At 35.8% G+C, this 25112-nt stretch overlaps 1 protein-coding gene across 1 annotated transcript; it reads left to right on the forward strand.

Annotated features, from left to right (window-relative positions):
• Window positions 1-443: 443 nt before the first annotated feature.
• On the forward strand, window positions 444-17263 carry LOC108332549 (protein ACCELERATED CELL DEATH 6). The gene is made up of 7 exons (XM_052871113.1): window positions 444-595; window positions 698-1457; window positions 8023-8136; window positions 13676-13798; window positions 14649-15187; window positions 15271-15895; window positions 16830-17263. Exons 2-7 carry the CDS (start codon window positions 770-772, stop codon window positions 17081-17083), a joined length of 2343 nt encoding a protein of 780 aa, XP_052727073.1. The 5' UTR covers window positions 444-595; window positions 698-769; the 3' UTR covers window positions 17084-17263.
• Window positions 17264-25112: the final 7849 nt, after the last annotated feature.

Below are 25112 nucleotides of genomic sequence, written 5' to 3' on the forward strand. Positions count from 1 at the left end.
CTATAGCCATTTCTCCTTAGTAAGGGAAATTTATACTTCCTAAATGAAGGGATTTACTAAATTTATTATTAAATAAAAAAATATTAGTAAAATGTCAAAAATGATAATTTATGAAACTTTACATAGTAATTAATTACTAGACACTAATAAGTCAGCCCTTTTCAATTTTGGAATTAATATTTTATTTCGAACTTGTATTTTAAATTAATTTTGCTAATTGTCACACGAAATGATCGCATAGCCGATGATTGGATCTGTCACACATAAGCTGGTGGAGACTTTATTTTATATATTCTTTTCTTGTGGAGAAAAAGGGAAGATATAGTAGGTTCTGGAAGAGGGGGTGCCCACTGAGAAAGAAAGTGTTTTCTTATGTAATCTTTTGTTTTAGAAGTTCCTTTGAGAAAAAAATACAGTTTTGGGGAATGTCGCACGTTTTCTCTTTTACTTTTTGACCTTCTCTTCGAAGGCTCCTAACAACCTCTCAAAGTGATTCTACATATACATGTTGTTGGTGTATGATACTTTGCGTCTATAACCTTTGAGTTTTCTAAGTAAGGGAGGGAAGCTCTCAGAGGGATATGAAGACTTGAAGGTGAAGTTGAGAATTTTGTGTTTTTGTGTATGTTGTGATTTATTTATTTGAATTATTCTTAAAAACGGGTAGATTGATATGTCTGCAATTTTGTGTTTTTAGACAGAAAAAGTTGGTGGAAGCAGAGCAGAAAGGTGAAGAACAGATATTGATATATTGTTACAGAAAAGGAGCATGATGAAATTTCTAAGGTGTGGAGGGAAGATATGTATGAATAATAATGACGTGGAAAATAACTACAAGGGAGAAGAACAACCTTCAAGGAATGTGATAGAAAGCTCAGAAGAACGACGCAGTGATGAAGCTAAAGCACATGGTTGGTGGTTGTTGCCAAAGAAAACATACGATTCAATAAAAGAGAACAAGCCTGAATCCGATTGGAGCGAAATAGACGAAGAGACTATACTGCAACAGAGGCCTAGAGGAAACACGGTGCTGCATATAGCAGCTCTCTACGGAAATGATAAGTGTGTGGAAAAGGTACTTCAAATCGGTGAACACCTTTTGCTAACAATAAATGGTAATGGTGATACACCACTGCATGTTGCTGCAAGAGCTGGCAAAATCTCTACTCTCGAGAAATTGGTGGCTGCACTTCTCCATCGAAATTATGAAGAAGCAAAAGAGGCAATCCTTATAACCAACAAACAAGGAAATACTTTCTTCCATGAGGCCTTATTGAACGGTCACAAAAATGTTATGAACATTCTAGTTTCTTCACCAGGCTTCAAGCAATTGGCAGAGGAAACTGTTTTTGTTAGTTCAAACAATAACGACAAATCAGTTCTGGGCTTAGCGATTGAGAAAGGTTACGAGGACATTGTTGATGATGTATTGACCAGAATGATTCCAACTAATGAAGGTACGCAGTTTCTTCATACCTTTAAACTTCCTCCTCCTATTATTTTTTTTTCTAAAAAGTTTTAACAAAGTCAATATAACAACAAAAGTTTATAAACATATATTAAAATACATTAGTTACTCACGGATAATAAATATTTAAGAGTATTAATTATTTATCGTGGATTTTATCAGTAGATTTTCGTGAAGACAAAGTGTTAGGACCTGGCGAGTGTATGAAAGAAGGAGATATAGGAGGAAGGAGGACGAGCGAGCAGGGCAACAAGGGAGAAGGACGAGCGGCATGGACGAGCAGGACACGGACGAACGTCCGGAGCAAGGGGCGAGGACGAGCGTCCCAACAAGGGACGAGGACGAACGTCAAAACACGGACGAGCAGGACACGGACGAACGTCCGGGATAAGGGGCGAGGACGAACGTCCTAAATAAGGACGAGCGTCCGCAACAAGGAGGAACGACAGCGTTCGTCTATTTGACAAGCAGAGGATCAGGCGGGACGTGGGGGAGGTGTGATCAGCAGAATAAATTAGCAATAAATACAGTAAATAAGGATAGAGTGATTCTTTCCAAATAATTATAATTACTAATTATATTCTTTCCAAATAATTATAATTACTAATTATTCCTTACCTTTTATGGAAGGAGTGATTAATATTAATAGGAAGACTTGTAGAAGATTAGGATATACGTTTTATTATCTATTACTGTAAGAGAGGTTAAGCTCTCGGGTGACTGAAGGAGAACCTGCTCCCAGTCATTGGCTGTGTTTTGTGTTTTCAGCATTGCAATAATAAAGCATTTCTTTCAGTGTGTACGTTTGTTCATAGGAGTAGACACGTTACGTGGCCAAGCACGTAACAATTGGTCCGACCTGCCGGATCTCAATTACGGGGAACCACGCATCATGGAAGGAAGGATGAACGCGATGGAAGGAAGGATGGAGTCCATGGAAATATCCATGGGAGGGGTGGAAGCTGCAGTACAGGAACTGGTAAGGGTGATAGGGGAGCGAGGTCGACGGTACGATGGAACCCTTGACGGTAGTCAAGGATCGGTCAACGGAAGAAGAAATGATGAGGACGTGGGGGAAGGCGGAGGCCCTGAGGGAGGACCCCGAGAGGAGCAGCCGTTTTGGAGGCGGAAGGTCGAGTTACCCATGTTCGAAGGCAATGATCCTATGAATTGGATCTATAGAGCCGAAAAATTTTTCGAACTACAAGGAGTACCCGAGGACGAAAAATTGCGGCTGGCATTCATCAGCATGGAAGGAATGGCAGGGCATTGGTTCAGGTTCTGGAGGGAGAAGGCCAGAAACCGTTCGTGGGCAGGTTTAAAAGAAGCATTGGTGGTACGGTTTGGAGGCAGAAACCGAGGGACAGTTTTTGAGAGGTTGGCATCCTGCAAACAGTCAGGGGCCGTGGGGGAGTATATTCAGGAATTCGAAGTGCTGGTGGGCCAAGCAGAAAGGATACCCGAAGCTCAGTTGATGGGATATTTCATGGCTGGTCTGCAGGAGGGGATCCGCAACCAACTTCGGTTGCTCGACGCGACGGAATTATTGGAAACCATGAGACTAGCAAGGGACGTGGAAGCTTTCCAAGCGGGCACGCGGACAGGCGGGGAGCACGTCAACAAAGGGCAATCGTGGGGAAAACCGAGCGGTACAGTGGTAAGGATAGATCCTAACCGCCACAACCAGACCCGAGCAAACGCGGGAGGAGGCCCAAGGAGAGAAGGTGAGCGTACGTTTTCTAACGCTCAAAGCAGGAACGTGCGGGATTTACCGTACGCGGAGTACGTCAAACGTAGGGAGGAAGGGAAGTGTTTTCGGTGCGGAGGACCGTTTGGTCCGGGCCATCATTGCCCCGAAAGAGGGCTGAGGATGCTGATATTGGCCGAAGACGAGGAGCCAGGAGGGGAAGAAGAGGTGGAGGTTGAATGTGAACAAATGGAACTATCTGCTCTTTCAGCAGGAGGGCTCACCCAACCCAGAACGATGAAGCTGCATGGACATATCGGGACGCAACAGGTTCTGATTCTAATTGACAGTGGCGCCAGCCACAATTTCATAAGCCGGGAATTGGTAGAAGAGCTAGCATTACCTGTAGTGGATACTTCACCTTACAGTGTGAGTTTGGGAGATGGACGGAAGAAGGAGACAAGAGGGTGTTGTGAAACCGTCACGGTTCAAGTGGGAGAGATTGTGATCAAGGAACGGTTCCACCTGTTCGAGTTGGGAGGAGTGGATGTGATATTGGGGGTGGAATGGTTGGCCAAGCTGGGCGAGGTAGTCATAAATTGGGGACAGCTAACCATGGCATTCATACAAGCCGGGACCAAGGTGACCATCAAGGGAGATCCGACTCTAACTAGGAGGTTGGTGGAACCTGCAGCGTTGCTTAAAATGAAGGAAGTTGAGATATGGTTACTGATGTGGGAGCTGGGTGAGACAGAAAAGGAGGAGGAGCAAAGACCGTTCGTTCCGGAAAAAGACACGTTTGGTCCGGGGTTGACCAGGACGCAGACGTTCGTCATGGGACGAATCCTGGAACGTTACGCGGAAGTGTTTCACGAGCCGGAAGGTCTGCCGCCTGCGAGGGGAATGACTCATCGAATCCCCCTAAAAGAAGGTACGGATCCCGTAAATGTCCGGCCATACAGATACCCTCATGTGATGAAAGAGGAGATCGAGAAACAGGTGGCGGAAATGCTGAAAGCAGGCGTCATAAGGTCCAGCACGAGTCCATATTCAAGCCCTGTAATCTTGGTAAAGAAGAAGGATGGCAGTTGGAGATTTTGTGTGGACTACAGGGCCCTAAACCGAGCTACAGTACCGGACAAATTCCCTATTCCATTGATCGAAGAACTGTTGGACGAACTGAGGGGAGCCAAATATTTTTCAAAGGTGGATTTAAAATCCGGCTATCATCAGATCCGAATGGGAGCAGGCGACATCGAGAAAACGGCTTTTCGGACGCACCAAGGCCACTACGAATTCATGGTCATGCCGTTCGGCCTAACCAACGCGCCAGCCACCTTCCAGAGCGCCATGAACCAACTGTTACAGCCTTATCTGAGGAGGTTCGTACTGGTATTTTTTGATGATATACTAGTGTATAGCCGAACTTGGGAAGAACACTTGGAGCACGTGGAGACGGTACTAAGGGAGCTAGTAGCACATCACTGGGTAGCCAACAGGAAGAAATGCGAGTTCGGCAGAACTTAGATAGGATATCTAGGCCATCGGATATCAGAGAAGGGGGTAGAAATGGACGAGGACAAGGTGCGGGCAGTGCTGGAGTGGGAGAAACCGAAGACGGTGAAGGCTCTGAGAGGTTTCCTAGGGCTGACAGGATATTATCGGAGGTTCGTGAAGGATTATGGAAAGATTGCCCGGCCTTTGACCGACCTTCTTAAGAAAGGGTCGTTTGTATGGACGGAACAAGCTGAAGAAGCCATGCTCAAGCTGAAGAAGGCAATAACGACTGCTCCTGTATTGATTCTTCCGGACTTTAACCAGCCGTTTCACATTGAGTGTGACGCATCCGGGAGGGGAATTGGAGCGGTACTCATGCAAGGAAAGCAGCCCATAGCTTTCTTTAGCAAAGCATTGTCGGACGGATCATTAGGAAAGTCAATCTATGAGAAGGAACTAATGGCGTTGGTTCTGGCCATCCAGCACTGGAGGCCGTACCTCTTGGGGCAACGGTTTGTGGTTCACACGGACCAGAGGAGTTTGAAGTACCTCCTGGAGCAACGCATCACCACGCAGAACCAGCAGAATTGGCTTGCAAAGCTCTTGGGATATGACTTTGAAATAGTGTATAAATCCGGGGTGACCAACAAAGTAGCGGACGCCCTATCACGCAAGGATGAGGATGAGTCGCGGGACGAGAAGGAACTGACGGTGATGGCTCGGCCATATTGGCAAGATTTCAGGGAAATTTTGGAGGAAGTGGAGGCGGATGAGGAGTTACGGAAGGTGATTGACGACTTAAAGAAGGACCCAAATTCCCACCCCTCGTTCACACTGGAGAACGAACGCTTACACTATAAAGGGAGGCTCGTACTGTCAGCACGTTCGGCCTGGGTGCCCAAGCTAATAGCCGAGTTCCATTCCACACCTACAGGTGGCCACTCAGGGGTCTACCGGACGTACCGAAAGGTGGCGCAATCTCTTTATTGGGTGGGCATGAAGAAAGCAGTGACTGACTTCGTTGCCAGTTGTCTAATCTGTCAACAACACAAATATTTAACCTCCTCACCGCAAGGACTGCTGCAGCCGCTACCCATTCCCAACGCCATCTGGGAGGAGATAAGCATGGATTTTATCGTTAAGCTACCCAGGTCCAGGGGATATGATGCTGTATTAGTGGTGGTGGACCGTCTCAGCAAATACGGTCATTTCATACCTTTAAAACACCCTTATTCCGCACGCACTATAGCTGAAATCTTCGTGAAAGAGATTGTTCGATTACATGGGGTGCCATTATCTATAGTAAGTGATCGGGATCCACTGTTCTTAAGTAATTTTTGGAAGGAGTTGTTCAAACTACAAGGCACTCAACTAAAGATGAGCACAGCCTACCACCCTGAGACGGATGGGCAGACCGAGGTCCTCAACAGGATCCTAGAAGGGTATCTGAGATGTTTTTGTTCCGAACAACCCAAGGGGTGGAGCATCGTCTTACCATGGGCGGAATACTGGTACAATACTAGCTATCAGGAATCGGCCAAATGTACTCCATTTGAAACTGTTTATGGGAGGCCACCTCCCTCACTGCATAGGTTCGTCCCAGGAGAAACGTTAGTGGAATCCGTCAGTCAGGAGCTACAGACACGAGATGAAGCACTCCGCCAGCTGAAGTTCCATCTAGCCAGGGCCCAAGAAGTAATGGTACGGCAGGCAGACAAGACGAGAAGGCCGTCCCAGGTAGGAGTGGGAGATTGGGTTTATTTGAAGATTAGACCCCACCGACAAACGACGATGAAGTCCGTGGTACAGTCTAAACTGGCTGCTCGTTATTTTGGGCCGTTCCTAGTCATCCAGCAAGTCGGAGCAGTCGCCTTTAAGCTGCAATTACCAACAGCAGCACGGATCCATCCCGTGTTCCATGTGTCCCAGTTAAAGAAGGCAGTAGGGGATCACCAGGTCGAGCAGGAGTTGCCTATAGAGTTGGAGATGGAGGAACCGTCTCCACGACCGGTCAAAGTTTTGGATAGCAGGCAAGTACGACAGGGGGAGGACGTACGACAGGAAGTCCTGGTCGAATGGCAAGAGGAGGGTCCTGACGGGGCAACATGGGAAGACGCCCTTACCATCCACGACCAGTATCCCGACTTCAACCTTGGGGACAAGGTTGATCTTCAGGGGGTGGGTAATGTTAGGACCTGGCGAGTGTATGAAAGAAGGAGATATAGGAGGAAGGAGGACGAGCGAGCAGGGCAACAAGGGAGAAGGACGAGCGGCATGGACGAGCAGGACACGGACGAACGTCCGGAGCAAGGGGCGAGGACGAGCGTCCCAACAAGGGACGAGGACGAACGTCAAAACACGGACGAGCAGGACACGGACGAACGTCCGGGATAAGGGGCGAGGACGAACGTCCTAAATAAGGACGAGCGTCCGCAACAAGGAGGAACGACAGCGTTCGTCTATTTGACAAGCAGAGGATCAGGCGGGACGTGGGGGAGGTGTGATCAGCAGAATAAATTAGCAATAAATACAGTAAATAAGGATAGAGTGATTCTTTCCAAATAATTATAATTACTAATTATATTCTTTCCAAATAATTATAATTACTAATTATTCCTTACCTTTTATGGAAGGAGTGATTAATATTAATAGGAAGACTTGTAGAAGATTAGGATATACGTTTTATTATCTATTACTGTAAGAGAGGTTAAGCTCTCGGGTGACTGAAGGAGAACCTGCTCCCAGTCATTGGCTGTGTTTTGTGTTTTGTGTTTTCAGCATTGCAATAATAAAGCATTTCTTTCAGTGTGTACGTTTGTTCATAGGAGTAGACACGTTACGTGGCCAAGCACGTAACACAAAGTATTTTTGTTCTCCTTAAATTAGACTATGTTAAATCCTATGATTGAAAGGTATAATGAAAGAGTTTTACATAAGGATAAGTAGACCATCAATCTGAGACAATCTAGCAGTGTCATGGAGAATTTAGTACAAGCTTTTATTAGGTGCTTCTGTAAATTATCTTGTGTTTAAATGAAAAATTTCAACCATTTTAAGAAATGGAAGTACATAAAATTTTTGTAATTGAATTCTCTTAATTTTTTAAATAGTTTATTTTAATAAAGTAATTTTCGATTTTAATTTTTTTTAGATAAAATAATTTAATTTTTATTTTAAACCAAAATAAACTCCACCTTTAAATTCGGGTTAATTTGAGTAATTTGACTTTTAATAAGAAACAATTCATATGTATTTTTAAATAATAAAATTTATTTATATAAATTCTATTAATACTTTACAATTATATTATTAAAATAATCATATTCTATAATTCTAAACACACTATTAATTTTAAAATATTATTGTTTAGATTCTTACAAAAAGCGCAAAAAACTACTCGTAGATTCGGATATGCAGATGGACAAAACAGAAAATCAAGGCGCCCTGTCACCCGGCCTTGCGGCAATCTTAAAAGAGAGAAAAGGTAATTTTTGTTGTATACTTATAAGTTTTCTCTTATCCTAATATAATAGTAACAATTGAATCAATATCTCTCAACTATTTTTGTGTGTAGAAGGAGTAATCGAATTTTAAAAAATGTTAAATTAAGAGGGATGATCTAGAATTATTTAATAATTTTTAATTATGTATATGCAGTTTTTTAATTAGACAACTCAACTTGTATTTGTTTATTAATTGGACATTTTGTTTAACTGTTCTTATGGTTGTAAACATGTTCTTTTAATTCAGAATAACGATTTCAAAAGGCCTATAAAAAGAGAATTTTCATTGCATATTATGTTATGCTTTTTTTTCTCTTTTAAATATTAAATTTTCTCAAACTTTCCGAGATTTTCTTTTGGAAACTATTAGATGTGATCAAAGTCATAACAAGATATAACGTAATTGGTTAACTTGTTTTTCCAACCATGTTGGTAAATATTTATTGTGTTTTAAATTACAGTTTCTAGTTTTTAAATAAAAGGTCCTGACCCAAGCATTTAGGGATAGAGCTAATTTTTAGGGATATAGCTATTTTTTAGCTCAGTAGTTATTTTCAACCCACATTTCGTGCGTGGGTTAGTTTTATTTCAAATTTTTTTCATGTTATAAGTTTATATTATCATTCATTAATTAAATAACAGAGAGTACAAACTTACAAAATTATTATTATCGATCTTTTGTTCACATTTGGTATCAAAGCTCCTTCACAGGGGCCTGAACCAGAAAAGTCTGACTGCATATTGGGTGTGAGTAAACCTAGAGTGAGAGTAAACATTAATAGAGTGCAAACACTGAGAGAGAGTCATTAGAAAAGTTGAAGCATGGCAGATTTAAACAAGTATGTGCAGCCATCAATTCCCAAATTTGATGGCCACTACGATCATTGGACAAAATTGATGAAAAATTTTCTTAGGTCTAAGGAGTTTTGGTATTTGGTGGAACATGGTGTTACGGATGATTCTACAATGCAACAGAAGCTGAAACTAAACTAATGGAGGAGCAACAGTTGAAGGACATGCAGATAAAGAATTATCTATATCAAGCAATTGATAGAGAAATTCTGAACACTATTCTCAATGATGAAACATCCAAAGATATATGGGATTCAATGAAGCAGAAATTTCAAGGATCAACCCGGGTAAAACATGCACATTTGCAAGCTCTACGTAAAGATTTTGAGCTCCTACAAATGAAGGATGGAGAATATGTGAATTCATACTTTGCCCGAACTTTGAAGATTGCTAAGAGCATCAAAGCATGCGGTGAAAATATGCAAGAAAATGTTATTACTGCAAAAATTTTGCGGTATGACTATGAAATTTAATTATGTAGTATATTCTATTGAAGAATCCAACAACATGGAAGCCATGACAATTGATGAACTTCAAAGTAGTCTCCTTGTTCATGAACAACGAATGATGTTGACTGTACATGAAGAGCAGGTGATGCAGGCAGTAACATATGAGAAAAGTGAGAGAGGCAGAGGAAGAGGTTTCTTTCGAAGAAGAAGTAGAGGAAGACAATCATTCAACAAAGCAGAAGGTGAATGCTTCAAATGTCATAAACTAGGACACTTTCAGTATGAATGTCCTCAGTGGGAGAAGAAGGCAAATTATGCTGAAGTTGACGACAAGATGGAATAAGAGGATGAGCTCTTGTTAATGGCATCCGTAGAGTTTAAGGAAGGGAAGAACAATGAGTGGTTTTTGGACTCTGGATGCAGTAACCACATGAGTGGTAACAAAAATTGGTTCACATAATTAGATGAAGACTTCCGACACAAAGTAAAGCTAGGCAATGATACACGCATTGTTGTGATGGGAAAAGGAAGTGTACGGTTGGTGGTGAGTAATGTCCCATACATGATATAAAATGTCTATTATGTTCCTGAACTCAAAAATAATTTATTGAGTTTAGGACAACTTCAAGAGAATGGAATGTCTATAAATATCCAATACAACAAGTGCACTATTGTACATCCTGAAAGAAGGCAAATTATGGAGGTTAACATGAGCAGTAACAGAATGTTTGTTCTTACAGCTACTGTGACTTCAACAAATATTACATGTTTTCAGGCCACTGTAGAACAGAATTCTCAACTGTGGCACAACCGAATGGGACATTTAAGCTATGATGGCTTAAAATTTCTTGTTTCAAAACAAATGGTGAATGGGCTGCCATCTATCACTACACCTCAAGATTTGTGTACACACTGCCTTGCTGGAAAACAACATCGAAATGCTATGTCAAAGAGGAGCTTATGGAGAGCATCAGAAAAATTGCAGCTAGTTCATGCAGATCTATGTGGTCCTATTCAACCTTCATCCAGCAGCAATAAAAAATACTTCGTAAGTTTTATTGATGTTATGTCCCGTAAGACTTGGGTGTATTTTTTAAGTGAGAAGGCAGAAACTTTTTCTTTATTTAAAAGTTTCAAATCAATGATGGAAAAGGAAGCTAGAGAAAACATTCTTTGCTTACGGACAGATAGAGGAGGTGAATTCAATTCTAAGATTTTTGATGATTTTTGCAAGAATCAAGGCATACAAAGGCAGATGACAGCAACATATACTCCTCAGCAAAATGGAGTTGCTGAAAGAAAAAATAGAACTATCATGAATATGGTTCGGTCAATGCTTATAGGAAGACATGTTCCTAAAATATTCTGGCCAGAGGCAATAAGATGGTGTATTCATATTCTTAATAGGAGCCCCACAATTGCAGTACAAGATAAAACTCCTGAGGAGGCTTGGAGTGGAATAAAGCCTTTTATTGCTTATGTTCGATTATTTGGGTGTATAGCTCATGTACATACACCAGATTAGCAGCGAGTTAAGTTGGATGAAAAGAGTAAAAGATGTGTTCTTCTTGGAGTGAGTGATGAGTCCAAGGCTTATAGATTGTTTGACCCAGTCAGTCAAAAGATCATTATCAGTAGAGATGTTATATTTGAAGAAGAGAAAGGATGAGATTGGAAGCAACATGATAAAAACAGTCAACAAACTGTTTTGGATTTGAGTGAAAATACAACACAGGATAGTGACACCGAGGAGCAAACTAAACAAAATGGAGCAAATTCTTCAAGGCAGCAGGTAGTACAAAATTTAAATGAAGGTAATATTGAAATTAACATTGATCAAAATGAGTCTCATCTTCACAGATTGATACTTCAGTTGAAGAGAGGGTTAGAAGATGTAGAAGAGAACTAGTTTGGATAATTGATTATAAAAAGGGAGAAGGCCTCTCAGATGAAGATAATGAAGAAGCAATGGTGGTGATAGCAGATGATCCAATGACATTTGAAGAAGCTGTCAAAAGCAAAACTTGGAGAAATGCAATTGAGAGAGAGATGAAGGCCATAGAAAAGAACAAAACATGGGATTTAATAGATCTGCCAACAGGAGTCAAGCCAATTGGAGTCAAATGGATATTTAAAACCAAACTCAAAGAAAATGGAGAAATTGACAAATTCAAAGCTAGGTTGGTGGCTAAGGGGTATGCACAACAATATAGAGTAGACTACACAGAAGTATTTGCACCAGTGGCCAAGATGGATACCATACGCATCATTCTTTCAACAGCATCTCAATATGGCTGGACTATTTTTCAATTAGATATGAAGAGTGCATTTTTGCATGGGGATCTCAAGGAGGAAATATTTGTGCAGCAGCCCGCTGGTTTTGTGAAAAAAGGTGAAGAAGGCAAGGTATACAAGTTACGAAAGGCTCTTTATGGACTCAAACAAGCACCAAGAGCATGATACAACAAGATAGAGACATACTTCATGAGTAATGGTTTTGAAAGGTGTTTTTGTGAACACACATTGTTTACAAAATCAAAGGGAGGTAACATTTTAATTGTGAGCTTATATGTAGATGATTTAATATACACTGGAAATGATGAGAGCATGTGTGATGATTTTAGAAATTCAATGATGTCAGAATTTGATATGTCAAATTTAGGAAGAATGAGATATTTCCTTGGAATAGAAATTTTGCAGCATACACATGAAATTTTTATGTGTCAAAGGAAATATGTTCAAGATGTATTATCAAGGTTTGGTATGAAGGAGTGCAATGCAGTGAAGAATCCTATTGTACCAAGAGCAAAACTGTCAGGAAATCAAGTAGGAACCAAAGTGGATGCTACTCTATTCAAACAAGTGGTTGGAAGTCTCATGTACTTGACTGCTACAAGACCATATCTAATGTATGGAGTAAGTCTAATTAGCATATTTATGACTAATCCTACAGAGAATCATTGGCTAGCTGCTAAAAGAATACTAAGATATTTAAAAGGCACTACAGAATTTGGAATTTACTACAAGAAAGGGGAGAGTACTAGCATAATAGGCTATATAGACAATGACTTTGCAGGAGATGTTGATGATAGGAAGAGTACATCTGGATTTTGTATTTTTTCTAGGGTCTGGAGTTGTTTCTTGGTCATAAAAAAAAACAACCAGTGGTAACATTATCTACAACTGAAGCTGATTACATAGCAGCTACTTCCTGTGCTTGTCAAAGTATTTGGGTTAAGAGAATTATGGAGACTCTCGGTTTAAAAAATCATAATAAAGTTTTGGTTTTATGTGATAATAATTCAGCTATCCAATTGTCCAAAAATCCAATCCTCCATGGTAGAAGTAAACATATAGATATAAGGTTTCACTTTCTAAGAAATCTTGTTAAAGATGGAAGCGTTGAACTAACTCATTGCAGCACACAGAATCAGATAGCGGATATAATGACTAAGCCTTTAAAGCTAGAGCAATTCTTAAAACTTAGGAGCATGTTAGGTGTGATTGAAGCATCTGAAGTAAACTAAATTGTTCTTCAATATTTAGTTTAAGGGAGGAAGTGTTGGTAAATATTTATTGTTTTTTAAATTGCAGTTTCTAGTTTTTAAATAAAAGGTCCGTTACTGACCCAAGCATTTAGGGATAGAGCTAATTTTTCGGGACATAGCTATTTTTTAGCTCAATAGTTATTTTCAACCCTGCGTGAAATTAGTGGGTTGGTTTTATTTGAGTTTTTTTTCATGCTATAAGTTTGTATTATCATTCATTAATTAAATAATAGAGAGTACAGACTTACAAAATTATTATTATCGATCTTCTGTTCACACCATAAATATATTTTTTTCTACCATATTTATTGATTTACTTATTTTTCGACCATATTTGTTTATTTCTCCTTATGGACATAACTACAATGAAGATAGATATAACTGCAACATATGAATGATAATATCTTATCTCCCGTTTATCATATATATTTATTGTTAAAGTTGTTTTCATTATTTTGACAAAACATATTATTGACATACTTTTGGACTTGTGTCATAAGAAGTGTAAAAAGATAATTTTGTTTGGTCTTTGAGTATTAGTATAAATAATATATACAGTAAAAAAAAAATATACACAGTCACTGATAATGTAAAAATCAAAGTGTCATAAACTCATAAAATGTTATGTATAATCTTTTATTGTTATAATATTTACTTAAAGTTATGTACAGTCGAAGGGCGCATGGCACTTATGGATATAGAAATGGACACAAGAGATATAAGCACGCCAACATTCTCAAAAAATCAAGGTGCTCGATCACCAGCCATTATGGCTATCTTAAAAGAGAACAAAGGTAATTTTTGTTGTATAATTATAAGTTTTCACTTATCCATGTTAGAATAGTGTAAAAATTGAAGATATGAATCTATAACTCTCCACTATTTTTTGTGTAGATGAAGTAATCGAATTTTAAAAAATGTTAAATTAAGAGGGAGGATCTAGAATTATATAATATTTTTTACTTAGGTCTATACAGTTTTTTAATGACAACTCAACTTATATGTATTTATTAATTGGACATTTTGTTTAACTGTTGTTATGATCGTAAACATGTACTTTTGATTCAGAATAACGACTTCAAAAAGTCAGTATCATATTTATACACATTTGTAGTTAGTTTTCTATAACGAAAATTGGATGGAATCAACAATTAATTAAAAAATCAACACAACTTTAAATATTCATTCGGAAAAATATTTTACAAAACTGAGAAAAACCTTTTGTAGCTTAATTGAAAATTATTTTAATTTTAAAATTAAATGATTAAATTCTTTCATTTTAAAAATTTTGTACTTACATTAAGTTATCAAATTTATTTATATAAAAAAGATATTGAGTATAAAATTAAAAAGAAAGAAAAGAAAAGTATTTTGCATATTATTTTGTGCCTTTTTTTTCTCTCTTAAATATTCAATTTTTTCAAAATTTCCGAGATTTTCTTTAGGAAACTATTAGATATGATCAACTCATAATAACAAGATATAATGTAATTAGTTAACTTATTTTGCCAACCATAAATATATTTTTCGTACCATATTTATTTATTTTCCAACCATATTTGTTTATTTCTCTAAAGTAGTTCATGCATTTAGTATTTTTCAGCAAAATTCTACTCGTAATTGACTATTCATAACATATGACAGGTATTCTAGAAAAAATATTAAACAGAAAGAAAGAATGGATTCATGATAAGGATGACAAAGAAAGAAATGCTCTTCACTATGCAGCTTCCAAAGGATATCTATATGGTGTTGAGTATTTGCTTCATAAGTGTGATACCTGCAATATGGAAACAGACAGATATGGCTTTTATCCTCTTCATCTGGCTTCTGCATGTGGACATATTGAAGTGGTAAAGAAATTGCTTGAAAACTGTCCAAATCCCAGAGAAATAATTGATAAGCAAGGTCGAAATATTGTTCACATTGCAGCTATAATGGGAAAGTTTGATGTGGTAAGGTATGTCTTGCACGATGCAAATAGAGTTAAAGACATGATAAATGACAAGGATTACGATGGAAACACTCCTTTGCATTTGGCTGCCTCACATTACCGTCCAAAAATTGTGCAAGCCTTGACATGGGACACAAGTGTGGATCTCAATTGGCTTAACAACAACCACCAAACACCTCTCGATGCTTTTGAACAATTTAAACAACAAGATAATCCACCTATCGTACAGGCAAGTATATATACAGTATTGTGTTTACTTAATTTTTTCTATTATCGTCTTGTTGAATTTGTAACACAGACTTCTATTTGCAGCGGCTAACATGGTGTCAACTAAAATCTGCTGGTGTACAAAATGCTGAAAGAGGGTCACACTCTATTCAGGTCCCTTCTTCCCCTTTCAAACCAAAAGCCAAAAACACAGAGTTTTATAAAGACAGAATCAACACTCTTATGGTTGTTTCAACCCTTATAACTACAGTAGCATTTACTGGAGGTTTTACTTTGCCTGGTGGAACTAACAGTAATCCTCCAGGACAAGGCATGGCTCTTATGCTGAATCACGTGTGGTTTAAACCATATATTTTATGCACCACAATATCTATGTATGGTGGCATTAGTGTCGTTATTATACTCATTTGGGCTCAATTGGGTGATGTAACTTTGGCACTTTTTGCCCTTAAAGTGGCAAGACCACTTTTAGGAATCACTCTTGCAACCCTATCAGTGGCATTCTTGGCTGGTGTCCACCTTGCTATAAGCGATCTCAGTTGGTTGACAACTACTGTTCGGATTTTGTGTGTGGTCTTCATTATCCTGCTTTTGTTACTGTACACTCTTCTCTGGTTTCCCTCAGAATCAAGCAACGTAATAATGCGATACATTTCATTCTATCCTTTCCAGTTTCTCACATGGTTAACTGAAAAAGATTCAATTGAAGGTACGTAATTTCAGATACCCTATTGAAGTCTCTGCACCTTTGTGACTTCCTTTTCTTCTTTATCCTCTTTGAGATGGAACTTAACCTTTGTTTTCATGTCATCTTATTTGGAGTTGTGCATCTTATATAATTATATGCTACTACTCATCATTTTCATGTCACCTTTTTATTTTTTTTTCTATAGTAACCAAAAAGTAGGTTTGAGTTTAGTTAAATTTGTTTGAGGATGCTTGGACGATATATTTTAGTAAAACCAGAAACCAAATGAAAGAGATTTAAGCCTTGCATTTTTATGCATAGCGTTGTAATTTGATGCGGCAACTTGCTAGAAATTTTTTTCTTCTAGCTACCAGTGCATTTGTTGTCATTCCAGTGCTAAATCACAATATTTAAGTAAGGGAATTGCAAGCTTTTTTAGAAAAACACTCTAACTATCCTTACCCTAACCAAGTGTGTTCATAAAAGGTAATATGAGAACCATTTTCAGAACCTAAAAGACCTATGGGTCTAAAACAATCGTATCTACAAAATTATTATCCAAACTCTTCTATCTTGATTAGAGGATATAGATCAAGAGATATTAGAAATACTTGGAAAATACTTGAAAAAATTTAATAGGAGAAATATCATCATAACCCAAAGAATCTATTCATCTAAATGAAACAAACTGAGTTTGGAAATTTCAAATTTGCAATGACTGATTGTCTAGTGCCCCCACAATGAGATAAACCAAATTAAATTTATATTTCATAATGTAGTGTGACTTCTCTTCAACAATGTACTTTCTCCATCCTGAAGTCATAATTAAACTTTTATTTACATCCATAGAAGCATGAAAGCATGAATGAGAGATGAAGTTTCTTAAATAAATGAATACATAAAACCACAATGCAACGACTACTTACTTGTTGTTTCTATTGTTGAATTGGTGAAGGCATATTTACATTACATGACTTTGATACTGATACTAAAGAACTGGAAGAACATGAAAATGGAGGAAAGCAAACAGAAGAAACAGAAGAACATGAATATGGAGGAAAGCAAACCGAAGAAACTGAAGAAACAGAAGAAGTAGATGAAGGGGAGAATGAGAAGGATGATAATGATAATGCAGAGCACGAAGATAATAATGATAATGTGGAGGACAAAGAAGATAACGAAGATGAGGACAAGGACACTCATAAATAGTAGTTTTTCTATACAATTCAAAAATGTAGGACAAATGTACTTCCCATTTTAATTTGGTAACTACAAAGAAAAACAATCTCTAGTACCATATAAATTGGGAAAATGCTTTTAATATTGCAGTCTTAACTTTGTTTGGGGTGAATTCTAAAAACATGTCAATTGAAAAGTTAAAGGGAGTCATTCAAACCATTTTATCCTTCTTATTGGATTTTGCTAGTCTCTTTATTTATGCAAATATAAGTTACAACAATAAGTAATTTTATTAGCATGTAAGAAATTTAATTTTAAGGTCAAATAATAGAAGAAATTAGTGCATGCTTTTGTAATTTTGTTTAGTTAATTTTGTGAGATCTATTATCCTTTAACAAAGTTTTATAACACTGTAAGAAAACGTTGAATTACCAAATAAATTTGACTGATGAATGCTAATTCATTATTTATGTATGCAATGCCACCAAATAATTGCTATGTGATACAAGGTGTACATTATTCACAATATAATCCATTGATCAAATATATTTGTTTAGGCGGTAAAGCATCCACCGATTACATCTTATAAATGATGCCTTGGAAGGTGAAAAAGTATAGAGCAATAGTTAGCAATACCAAATGATTTAAAACCCTTGAAAAATTTTGAACGTGTTATCTAATCGTTTGTCCTTTGCCAACAATTATTTTCTTCCACTAAATAAGTTTTGATAAAAAAAAATTGAAGTGTTAAATTATGTTTATGTTAAGAGAAGATAGTTTATAAAGTTTAATAAAATCGTTTATTGAAATAATGTTAATAGCAAATATTGTTTAGTACATAGTAAACAACTTATTGTTTCTTGTTTAAATCTGACTAAACGTTTATGTTGAATGCCAAGACTAAACGTTATCCTCAATGCTATAGTAAACAATTTATTGTTTAGATCTGATGTGCCTAATCATTAGATGAATAGTTCTTTTATCGATTAGGACCTCTTTGCCTGTGCAGATCCTACCAAGGCCGAAGTGTTTTGTTCAAGTTTTGTGTTGATCCAAATGATAAGTATGAAAATAAATATTTTCAAACTTATTAATTAGCTCAAAATTTGAATTTATTCATGAAATATTGTGTTTCCTCATAGAAAAAGTTGTAATAGGAAGTAGGAAAGTGTATAGTAAATTGTACACGAATTTATACATCAAAGCGGATTGCTATCAGATGTTTCTTGCTAAGCCAGCATTAAATCGCTCAGCTAGAGAGATTTTTCGCTCAGCGCACCAAAACAATTCGCTGAGCGAATTATGGACAGTTAAAGGATATGCAGTTGATTATTCGCTTAGCGCATGATAGCTATGCGTTGAGCGAATTAATTAAATCAGAATTGGCTTTTAAGTTCGAGACAAACGAAAAGAGGAGAGAAGTTTCGGACAGAGGAAAGAAACGAAAACATCTCAGGAACTTCAGGAGACTACTTCAAGGCATCAAGACACCATTTTTGCAAGGGATTGCTTCAAATGTGTACGTTCTAGATGACTAGGAGTAGTTCAATTTTTCTTTCATTGGAATTGGATGTAATGAACTCACTCTGATGTAATTTTCCTGTTTAATAGATCGTTGTTCGTTCATATGCTCTTTCTTGAATTTACTATCATTGTATGGAAATATAATGTTATTTGAATGTTTCTGATTACTGGAAAGTAACTTTGAACATGGACATAGATAGAGCACCTAAGTGATTTGGGATCTAGGGATAAACTCAATAACTTGGTCATTCTTAGCATCGGACTTAATACAAATTGTATGTTAAATTGACTAAGGGATTAGCATTTTGATATATAAATTTAGACTAGTTGCTAAGGGATTAGGACTAGTATGCATTGATGTGAATGTTTGAATGAAATAATGATATATTGTACAAAGTTTTATCTTCATATGCTTCATGAAACCCAATTCCAACGAAGTTTCTTTTAAATATAATTCCTTGTACACCAATTGTTTGATAAAATACCAAAAAGAGTTTCTTGTGTTGTTTTGTGCATTTTGATGTCTAATTGAGTTATAAAAGGAAGAATTGTCATGTGTTGCACAAGTCCTTTGGGAGAACGATACTCTCAACTTACTCTATATTACTTGAAACGATTTGGTATACTTTCCAAAAAGTTAACACCAAAAAGACGTTAAGAGATACAAAGATATTCTAGGAATGTTTCCTAAATGCTTTTTGCCTGATCATTCGTACAACAACACAATATTTCTCTGTAAAAACACTATAGTGTTTGATAGTATACAAAAGGCTACATCAACTTTATTAAAAGTCAATGACTTATTGTAAGGTTGTAAGAAACAAATCTAAACTTATTTCTAAAGGTTACTCACAACAAGAAGGTATATACTATACTAAAACTTATGCACTTGTGGCTAGATTAAAAGCCATCACATCTTCCTTTCATTTACTGTGCTTAATGAAATTAAATTGTATCAAATGGATGTAAAGAGTGTTTTTCTAGATGGTGAAATCAAAGAAGAGGTTTAAGTAGAACAACCTCTTAGCTTTGACTACTCTACCAATCTCAATCTTGTTTTCAAATTAAAGATAATTCTTTATGAATTAAAGCAAACTCTTAGAGCTTGGAATGATTGCTTAAGTTCATTTTTAATACAATATAATTTTTCAAGAGGAAAGGTAGACACTACATTATTTCGCAAAATCTCAATAATGATTTCATTTTGTCCAAATATATGTTGATGATATTATTTTTTGTCGCATTAACGATTCTCTTTGCCAAGAATTCTCTAAGTTGATGCAAAATGAGTTTGAGATGAGTATGATGGGAGAACTCAAGTTATTTCTAGGTTTAGAGATTAAACAAGAACATAAGAGAAATCTTGAAGAAGTTTAAGTTTGACAATGCAAAGGATGTTAAGAAAAAAACCATCTATATAGTAGACTGTCTAAGCAACCCATGTTTTGAAGTTTAACAAAAAAACATCAAATGAAATATTACTATGTAGGAAAAGTTGTTTAAAACAAGCAACATCTAGTAAAGAAGCATCTTATAACGTCGCAAACCAATAGATGAAGTGAAGCTTCCTATGCCAAATTGTTTGAATGGATTAGAAAAACACAAATAACATCTAAGAATAAATGTCTCTCAATGAAATCTCTCAATACTCTTTATGAGCATGTAAGCTAGCTTCTTATGGAAACAGAAGTCTATCTCTTAAATGACACTAAGATAAAAAAAAATGTTTTCATACAGTGTTATATCAAGCAAAACATTCTATAGAAAATATCATCAATGATCACTATAAGCTTTAGCCTTGAGAAAACATCTTATGTTTATATCATCTGATGAATTCACATTTATCTTTCCAAATGATGCATTTGTTAACGAAATGACAAATGATAAAGTTTCTTGAACATGCTACATTGCTTAACGTTTATTAACAATTAAAATATTTAATGCTTGTACAAAAAAAAAATACTTTGATACTTGTATACTATGTCATTTGATATATGTGTAGATCAATAAAGCAGAAAGATATTATCAGAATCAAGAAAAAGATGTTGTGAGAGAAGAAGAACATTCTAGGAATGTTTCCTTGAAGCTATTCGCTGTGTCACATCGTACAAGTTTAAATTTTGCTTAAGGCTATAAGAAAAAGCTCTGGACTCTACAAATTGTATTGTATTTGAAAATATATCCTCTCACTAAGAGTCATTCATCTATACCTTATAGAAGACCTAGAGCTGTCAAAATGAGTCAAAACCCGCGGCGAACCCGGCCCACCACGGGTTTGAGCTAGGTTGGATTTGAAAAAATTGTATTTTTTTTATGCGGGTCAGATTTCAATCCGGCTCATTTAAACCCGGCTCATGCGGGTTGAACCCGTGGTGGGCCGGGTTGGCCCACCAATCTACCTACCTAATTTTATTTTATTAAAATTAAATTTTAATTTTATAAAAAATATTTATTATTTTGTTTTTGCTTGAAAAAATTATTTAAGTTCTTTATTTCCAAAATTAATTAAACACTCATGGGAGTGAAATTTGAGAATGAAATTTGTTTAGATTTCAACTATAGAAAGTTTTTTTTTTTTTATTTTAAAAAAATTATAATTAAGTGAGCTAGTGAGCCAACCCGTTTACCCACCAACCCGTGGTGGGTCGAGCCGGGTTCGAATTTTTCTAAATCGCTAATAAATTAGCCGTGTTGGGTTGGCTCACTAAGTGACCAACCTGTGGTGGGCCGGGTCGGGTCGGGCCGGGTGACCCGTTTTGACAGCTCTAAGAGAACCCGTTTGTGGATTTGTTTTAAGTTTTAGAAAGAACTCAAATACTTGGTTGTTCAGCTCAACTTGAATTAAACGTATAGACAGTTGTCTAAGATTACATCCTGGAGAGACTAAACTCGGTCTAGTCAAGTTGACTAAGAAACCAGGAGTAGTGCTAATACTTGTTCTAACCAAGAGTGGTGAGAATACTCTATGAGATTTTCATTCTTCACAATGTCCCACATGACCTGTGATCATTCATTGCTTTTGGTAAATAAAACTTTCTTCAGTTTTGAAAGAGAATTAATTTTAAAAACATGTCCTTTGTTTTTCATTGTGATCAGGATCGTCTCCTCAAGTTTTGTTAGGAACTAACTTTTGAGGTAGGCTCTAATACTAAGTGCAATACACAGGAAGACACTAGAGTGATGGGGTAAATAGTGTTTTCTAAAATATTTTCAAAAAACAGCGTCTAATAACTTGTAATAAGAGTATATGAAAGTGTGCTTTATTTAGACACTGATTTTATAAGATAAGTAAATGAGAATAAGTTCAGGCGATGACGTTTCAAAACACCTTTGCAAAAGCTTTAAGGGAAGTACAACAAAATTTAATTTTTATATTGGTTCACTCAATCTGAGCTAAGTCTAGTTTTCCGTTAAGAACTCTTAAGGGGTTCCACTAATCTTATCAACGATTACACGAGTTTAACCCACTCTTGGTTGCAAGTATTCTTACACCACTCGTGGTCCCTTAGGCAACACGACTAGTCTAAGTTTAGCCTTTCTAGGGTCTAACTATAGACAATTGTCTAGCCCGAGTTTACCCACTCCTTGTTGCAAGTATTCTTACACCACTCCTGGTCCCCTGCTCCCCTAGTCAACACGACTAGTCTAAGTTTAGTCACTCCTGGATCTATTCCTAGACAACAGATCTAGACAAGGTTTATCCACTCTTGTTTTCAAGTCTTATAATCACTCGTGGTTTCCAAGTATTTCCAACCACTCTAGGATCCCTAGTCTAACTTAACTAGTACACAAATTCAGGTCAAAGTTTCAATACAAACACACTTAGTGTTTGCTTACAAATACAAATCTTATAAACTCTCATGGAGATGGTTAGAAAGATACAAATCAATTTGTGAACTCATGAGATTTCTTCTCTTAAGTTGATGTTCCATTTCTTTTTGAAATGAGAAATTTGTCAACAATCTTTGAGTTATGTCAAAGATTAGTGAAAACAAGAAAATATTTAAATTATCCCTACATTGATCGTTTAAATCGATTGGTATTAATTCTACCTATTTCAACCGCTACAACTGAGAGATTTTTTTCAATTATGAAGATTGCAAAAAATAGACTGAGAAACAAGATGGAAGATAAACTTCTAGCTGATTGCTTGATTTCCTACATTGAGAGAAGCATTGTTGAGAAGATTGATACAAATTTTATTATTGATGAATTTTATGAGATGAAGAAACGACGTGTAAAACTTAAATAAGAGGTATTATGTATTTATTTATTGTGACACTTTGAAAATTTTAACATTTAAAAAGATATTTAGAATTGTCACTATAATTTATTTTAAAAAACTATGGAAAAACATAAAGATAAGTTCATGTTCTACAAACTCGATTTTGGATTTGAGAATTATTGTTTTCAAAATATTATTATACAAAATGAATAAAAATATTGTTTTCAAAAGATGAAGTCAACAAGATTAACATCACTCTTATGTATTTCCATTTAAAGTAGAAAATTAGAATTAATGTAGTTTTAGAGAATAATTTGAATATATATATTTTATTTTGAATTTTTTCTTTGATTTTTTTAATTATTTAGAAAAGAATGTTATCCTATGCAAACGATGTCATAGACACCAAAGTGTAAAGACATGAAAGTGTAAAAAGTGGTGCAATGATAAAAAAAAAGTGGGGTTCACAAATAGTAGGTGAAGTAGGGATATAAAAAAAATAAGTTAAGTGTTAAAAAAAATAAAATAAAGGCTGAAAAAGTAAAAAGTAAGAAAAAATAAATAAAAAGATTGATGAATTTGTAAAGTATGGATAATTAGAAAAAAAAAAGATAAAATTGAAATACAAATACAGGATACATGAATAATGTGGGGTGAAGCAAGAAATAGTCTTTAAATGGAGATGGGAGGTAAACAAGTAATCACGGGGTGTAGGAAGCAAATGCAATTCTTGTATCCTCATATTTTCTTCTTGCTCTTTAAAATACCCATTATAATCTTTTGAGTAAATTATTTTTCATTTTATAATTTATATTCCATATCATACCATATGTAAATATTTTGGATTACATAATCTAAAACAAAATATTTTTATTTTTTACATTCCAACTCTTATTTTTTTTCTTTTTAACAATTCAATATTTTCTTCAGTTATTTATTATTCCACCACAGAGCATCACTCATAGATCTTCAAATTGTAATAGTGCATAATAGTGCTGAAACATTGTGAGACAGGAGAGGTATTGGCTGAAAAAAAATCAAAATTTGGAAGATTATAGTTTCTAGAATTCTAAAGACAATTAAAAAAATAACGCATTTATACCATTCGGAATGCATTTAAAAAAAACCCATGTACATTTTAGATTAGAAAATTCAGAATACATTATAACAATTATTACAAATTATATAATATAAAATATATATAATAAAATGTATTTCGAATTACAAATTTTATATACATTAACTTGAATTACAAAATTATATTTTGAATTATATAATGAAATGTATAAAATTAATATTTTTAAATTCTGTACTGTCAATTAATATGATGCAATCCAAAACTATAATTTCAGGAGTATAATTAAAATTTTAAAAAAATAAGCAAGTGTAGGAAGAAATTGCCGATTACAGCGACAAATATACTTAGCCTAACAAATAAAACATATTGGGTGAAAAGGATTACCTCTCCACTACCATGTTACTCTCAGTACTTTCTTATTTTTATTTTGTCCTGTAGATCAGCTGATATAAAAGATCTTATTGGCCTTCACGGATCTCAACATGGAAATCATATTCGTTTCACATTTGAACGATTTTCTTGTATACAAAACAAATTTTAAACAAATTGAATAATTATAATTAAATTAATAAATAACTCAAAATCTAAAATTATATACTATATATAAAAATTTATGAAAAAAATAAAATTAATAAATAAAATAAAAAATAAATAAATAAAAGAAAGTCAAACAGGAAACAATAATGTTTATGAAGGCGTGAGTGTGAGGTTACGACAGTAAAAAAAGAAATTAAATTAGAGTTTTATATGGTGTTGGGGTGCGGGGCCACCAGTGATGAAGAGTGAAAGAGAATGAGATTAGATTAAAGTTTTAGATTAAAATAAGTAGAACTAAAAATAAACATTTAAATAAGGTAGAATTGGAAATAAAAAAGAAATTAGAGAGGTGCATTGAGGGAGTAATCCTCAAAAGTTAAAAAGCCTGTGCATGGGACTATGAGTTTGGTAAGCCCAACCACTTCAATCTTCTTCAAAATATGAGACTAAAAGTTCAATCTTCATTCCACCTTCGTCCCCACATGAGTCATCAAGGGAGGAGCACCAGAACAACCATCCCGAATTCTCTGGTAATTTATAATATTTACGTGAAGTGCAAATTTGTTTTCATTTATTGATACATTCTTATCTTATCTTCCATTAAAAATGTCTAATCCTTTGAGATGTATATACATGAATGTGGGGACGTGTGTTGAAAGATCTGTATTGATTAAAGATAAAGTTGACTTAGACGA

The sequence above is a fragment of the Vigna angularis genome, chromosome 11 (assembly GCF_016808095.1).
Source record: "Vigna angularis cultivar LongXiaoDou No.4 chromosome 11, ASM1680809v1, whole genome shotgun sequence".
NCBI classification, from domain to species: domain Eukaryota; kingdom Viridiplantae; phylum Streptophyta; class Magnoliopsida; order Fabales; family Fabaceae; genus Vigna; species Vigna angularis.

What these genes read in the sequence shown, in the direction of transcription:
- LOC108332549 (XM_052871113.1), top strand. Translation starts at nt 770, where the DNA reads ATGATGAAATTTCTAAGGTGTGGAGGGAAGATATGTATGAATAATAAT. An exon ending in AATCTTAAAAGAGAGAAAAG is followed by an intron (nt 8,137 to 13,675) that starts GTAATTTTTGTT and finishes AGTTATGTACAG; the next exon opens with TCGAAGGGCGCATGGCACTT. An exon ending in TGAAAAAGATTCAATTGAAG is followed by an intron (nt 15,896 to 16,829) that starts GTACGTAATTTC and finishes GAATTGGTGAAG; the next exon opens with GCATATTTACATTACATGAC.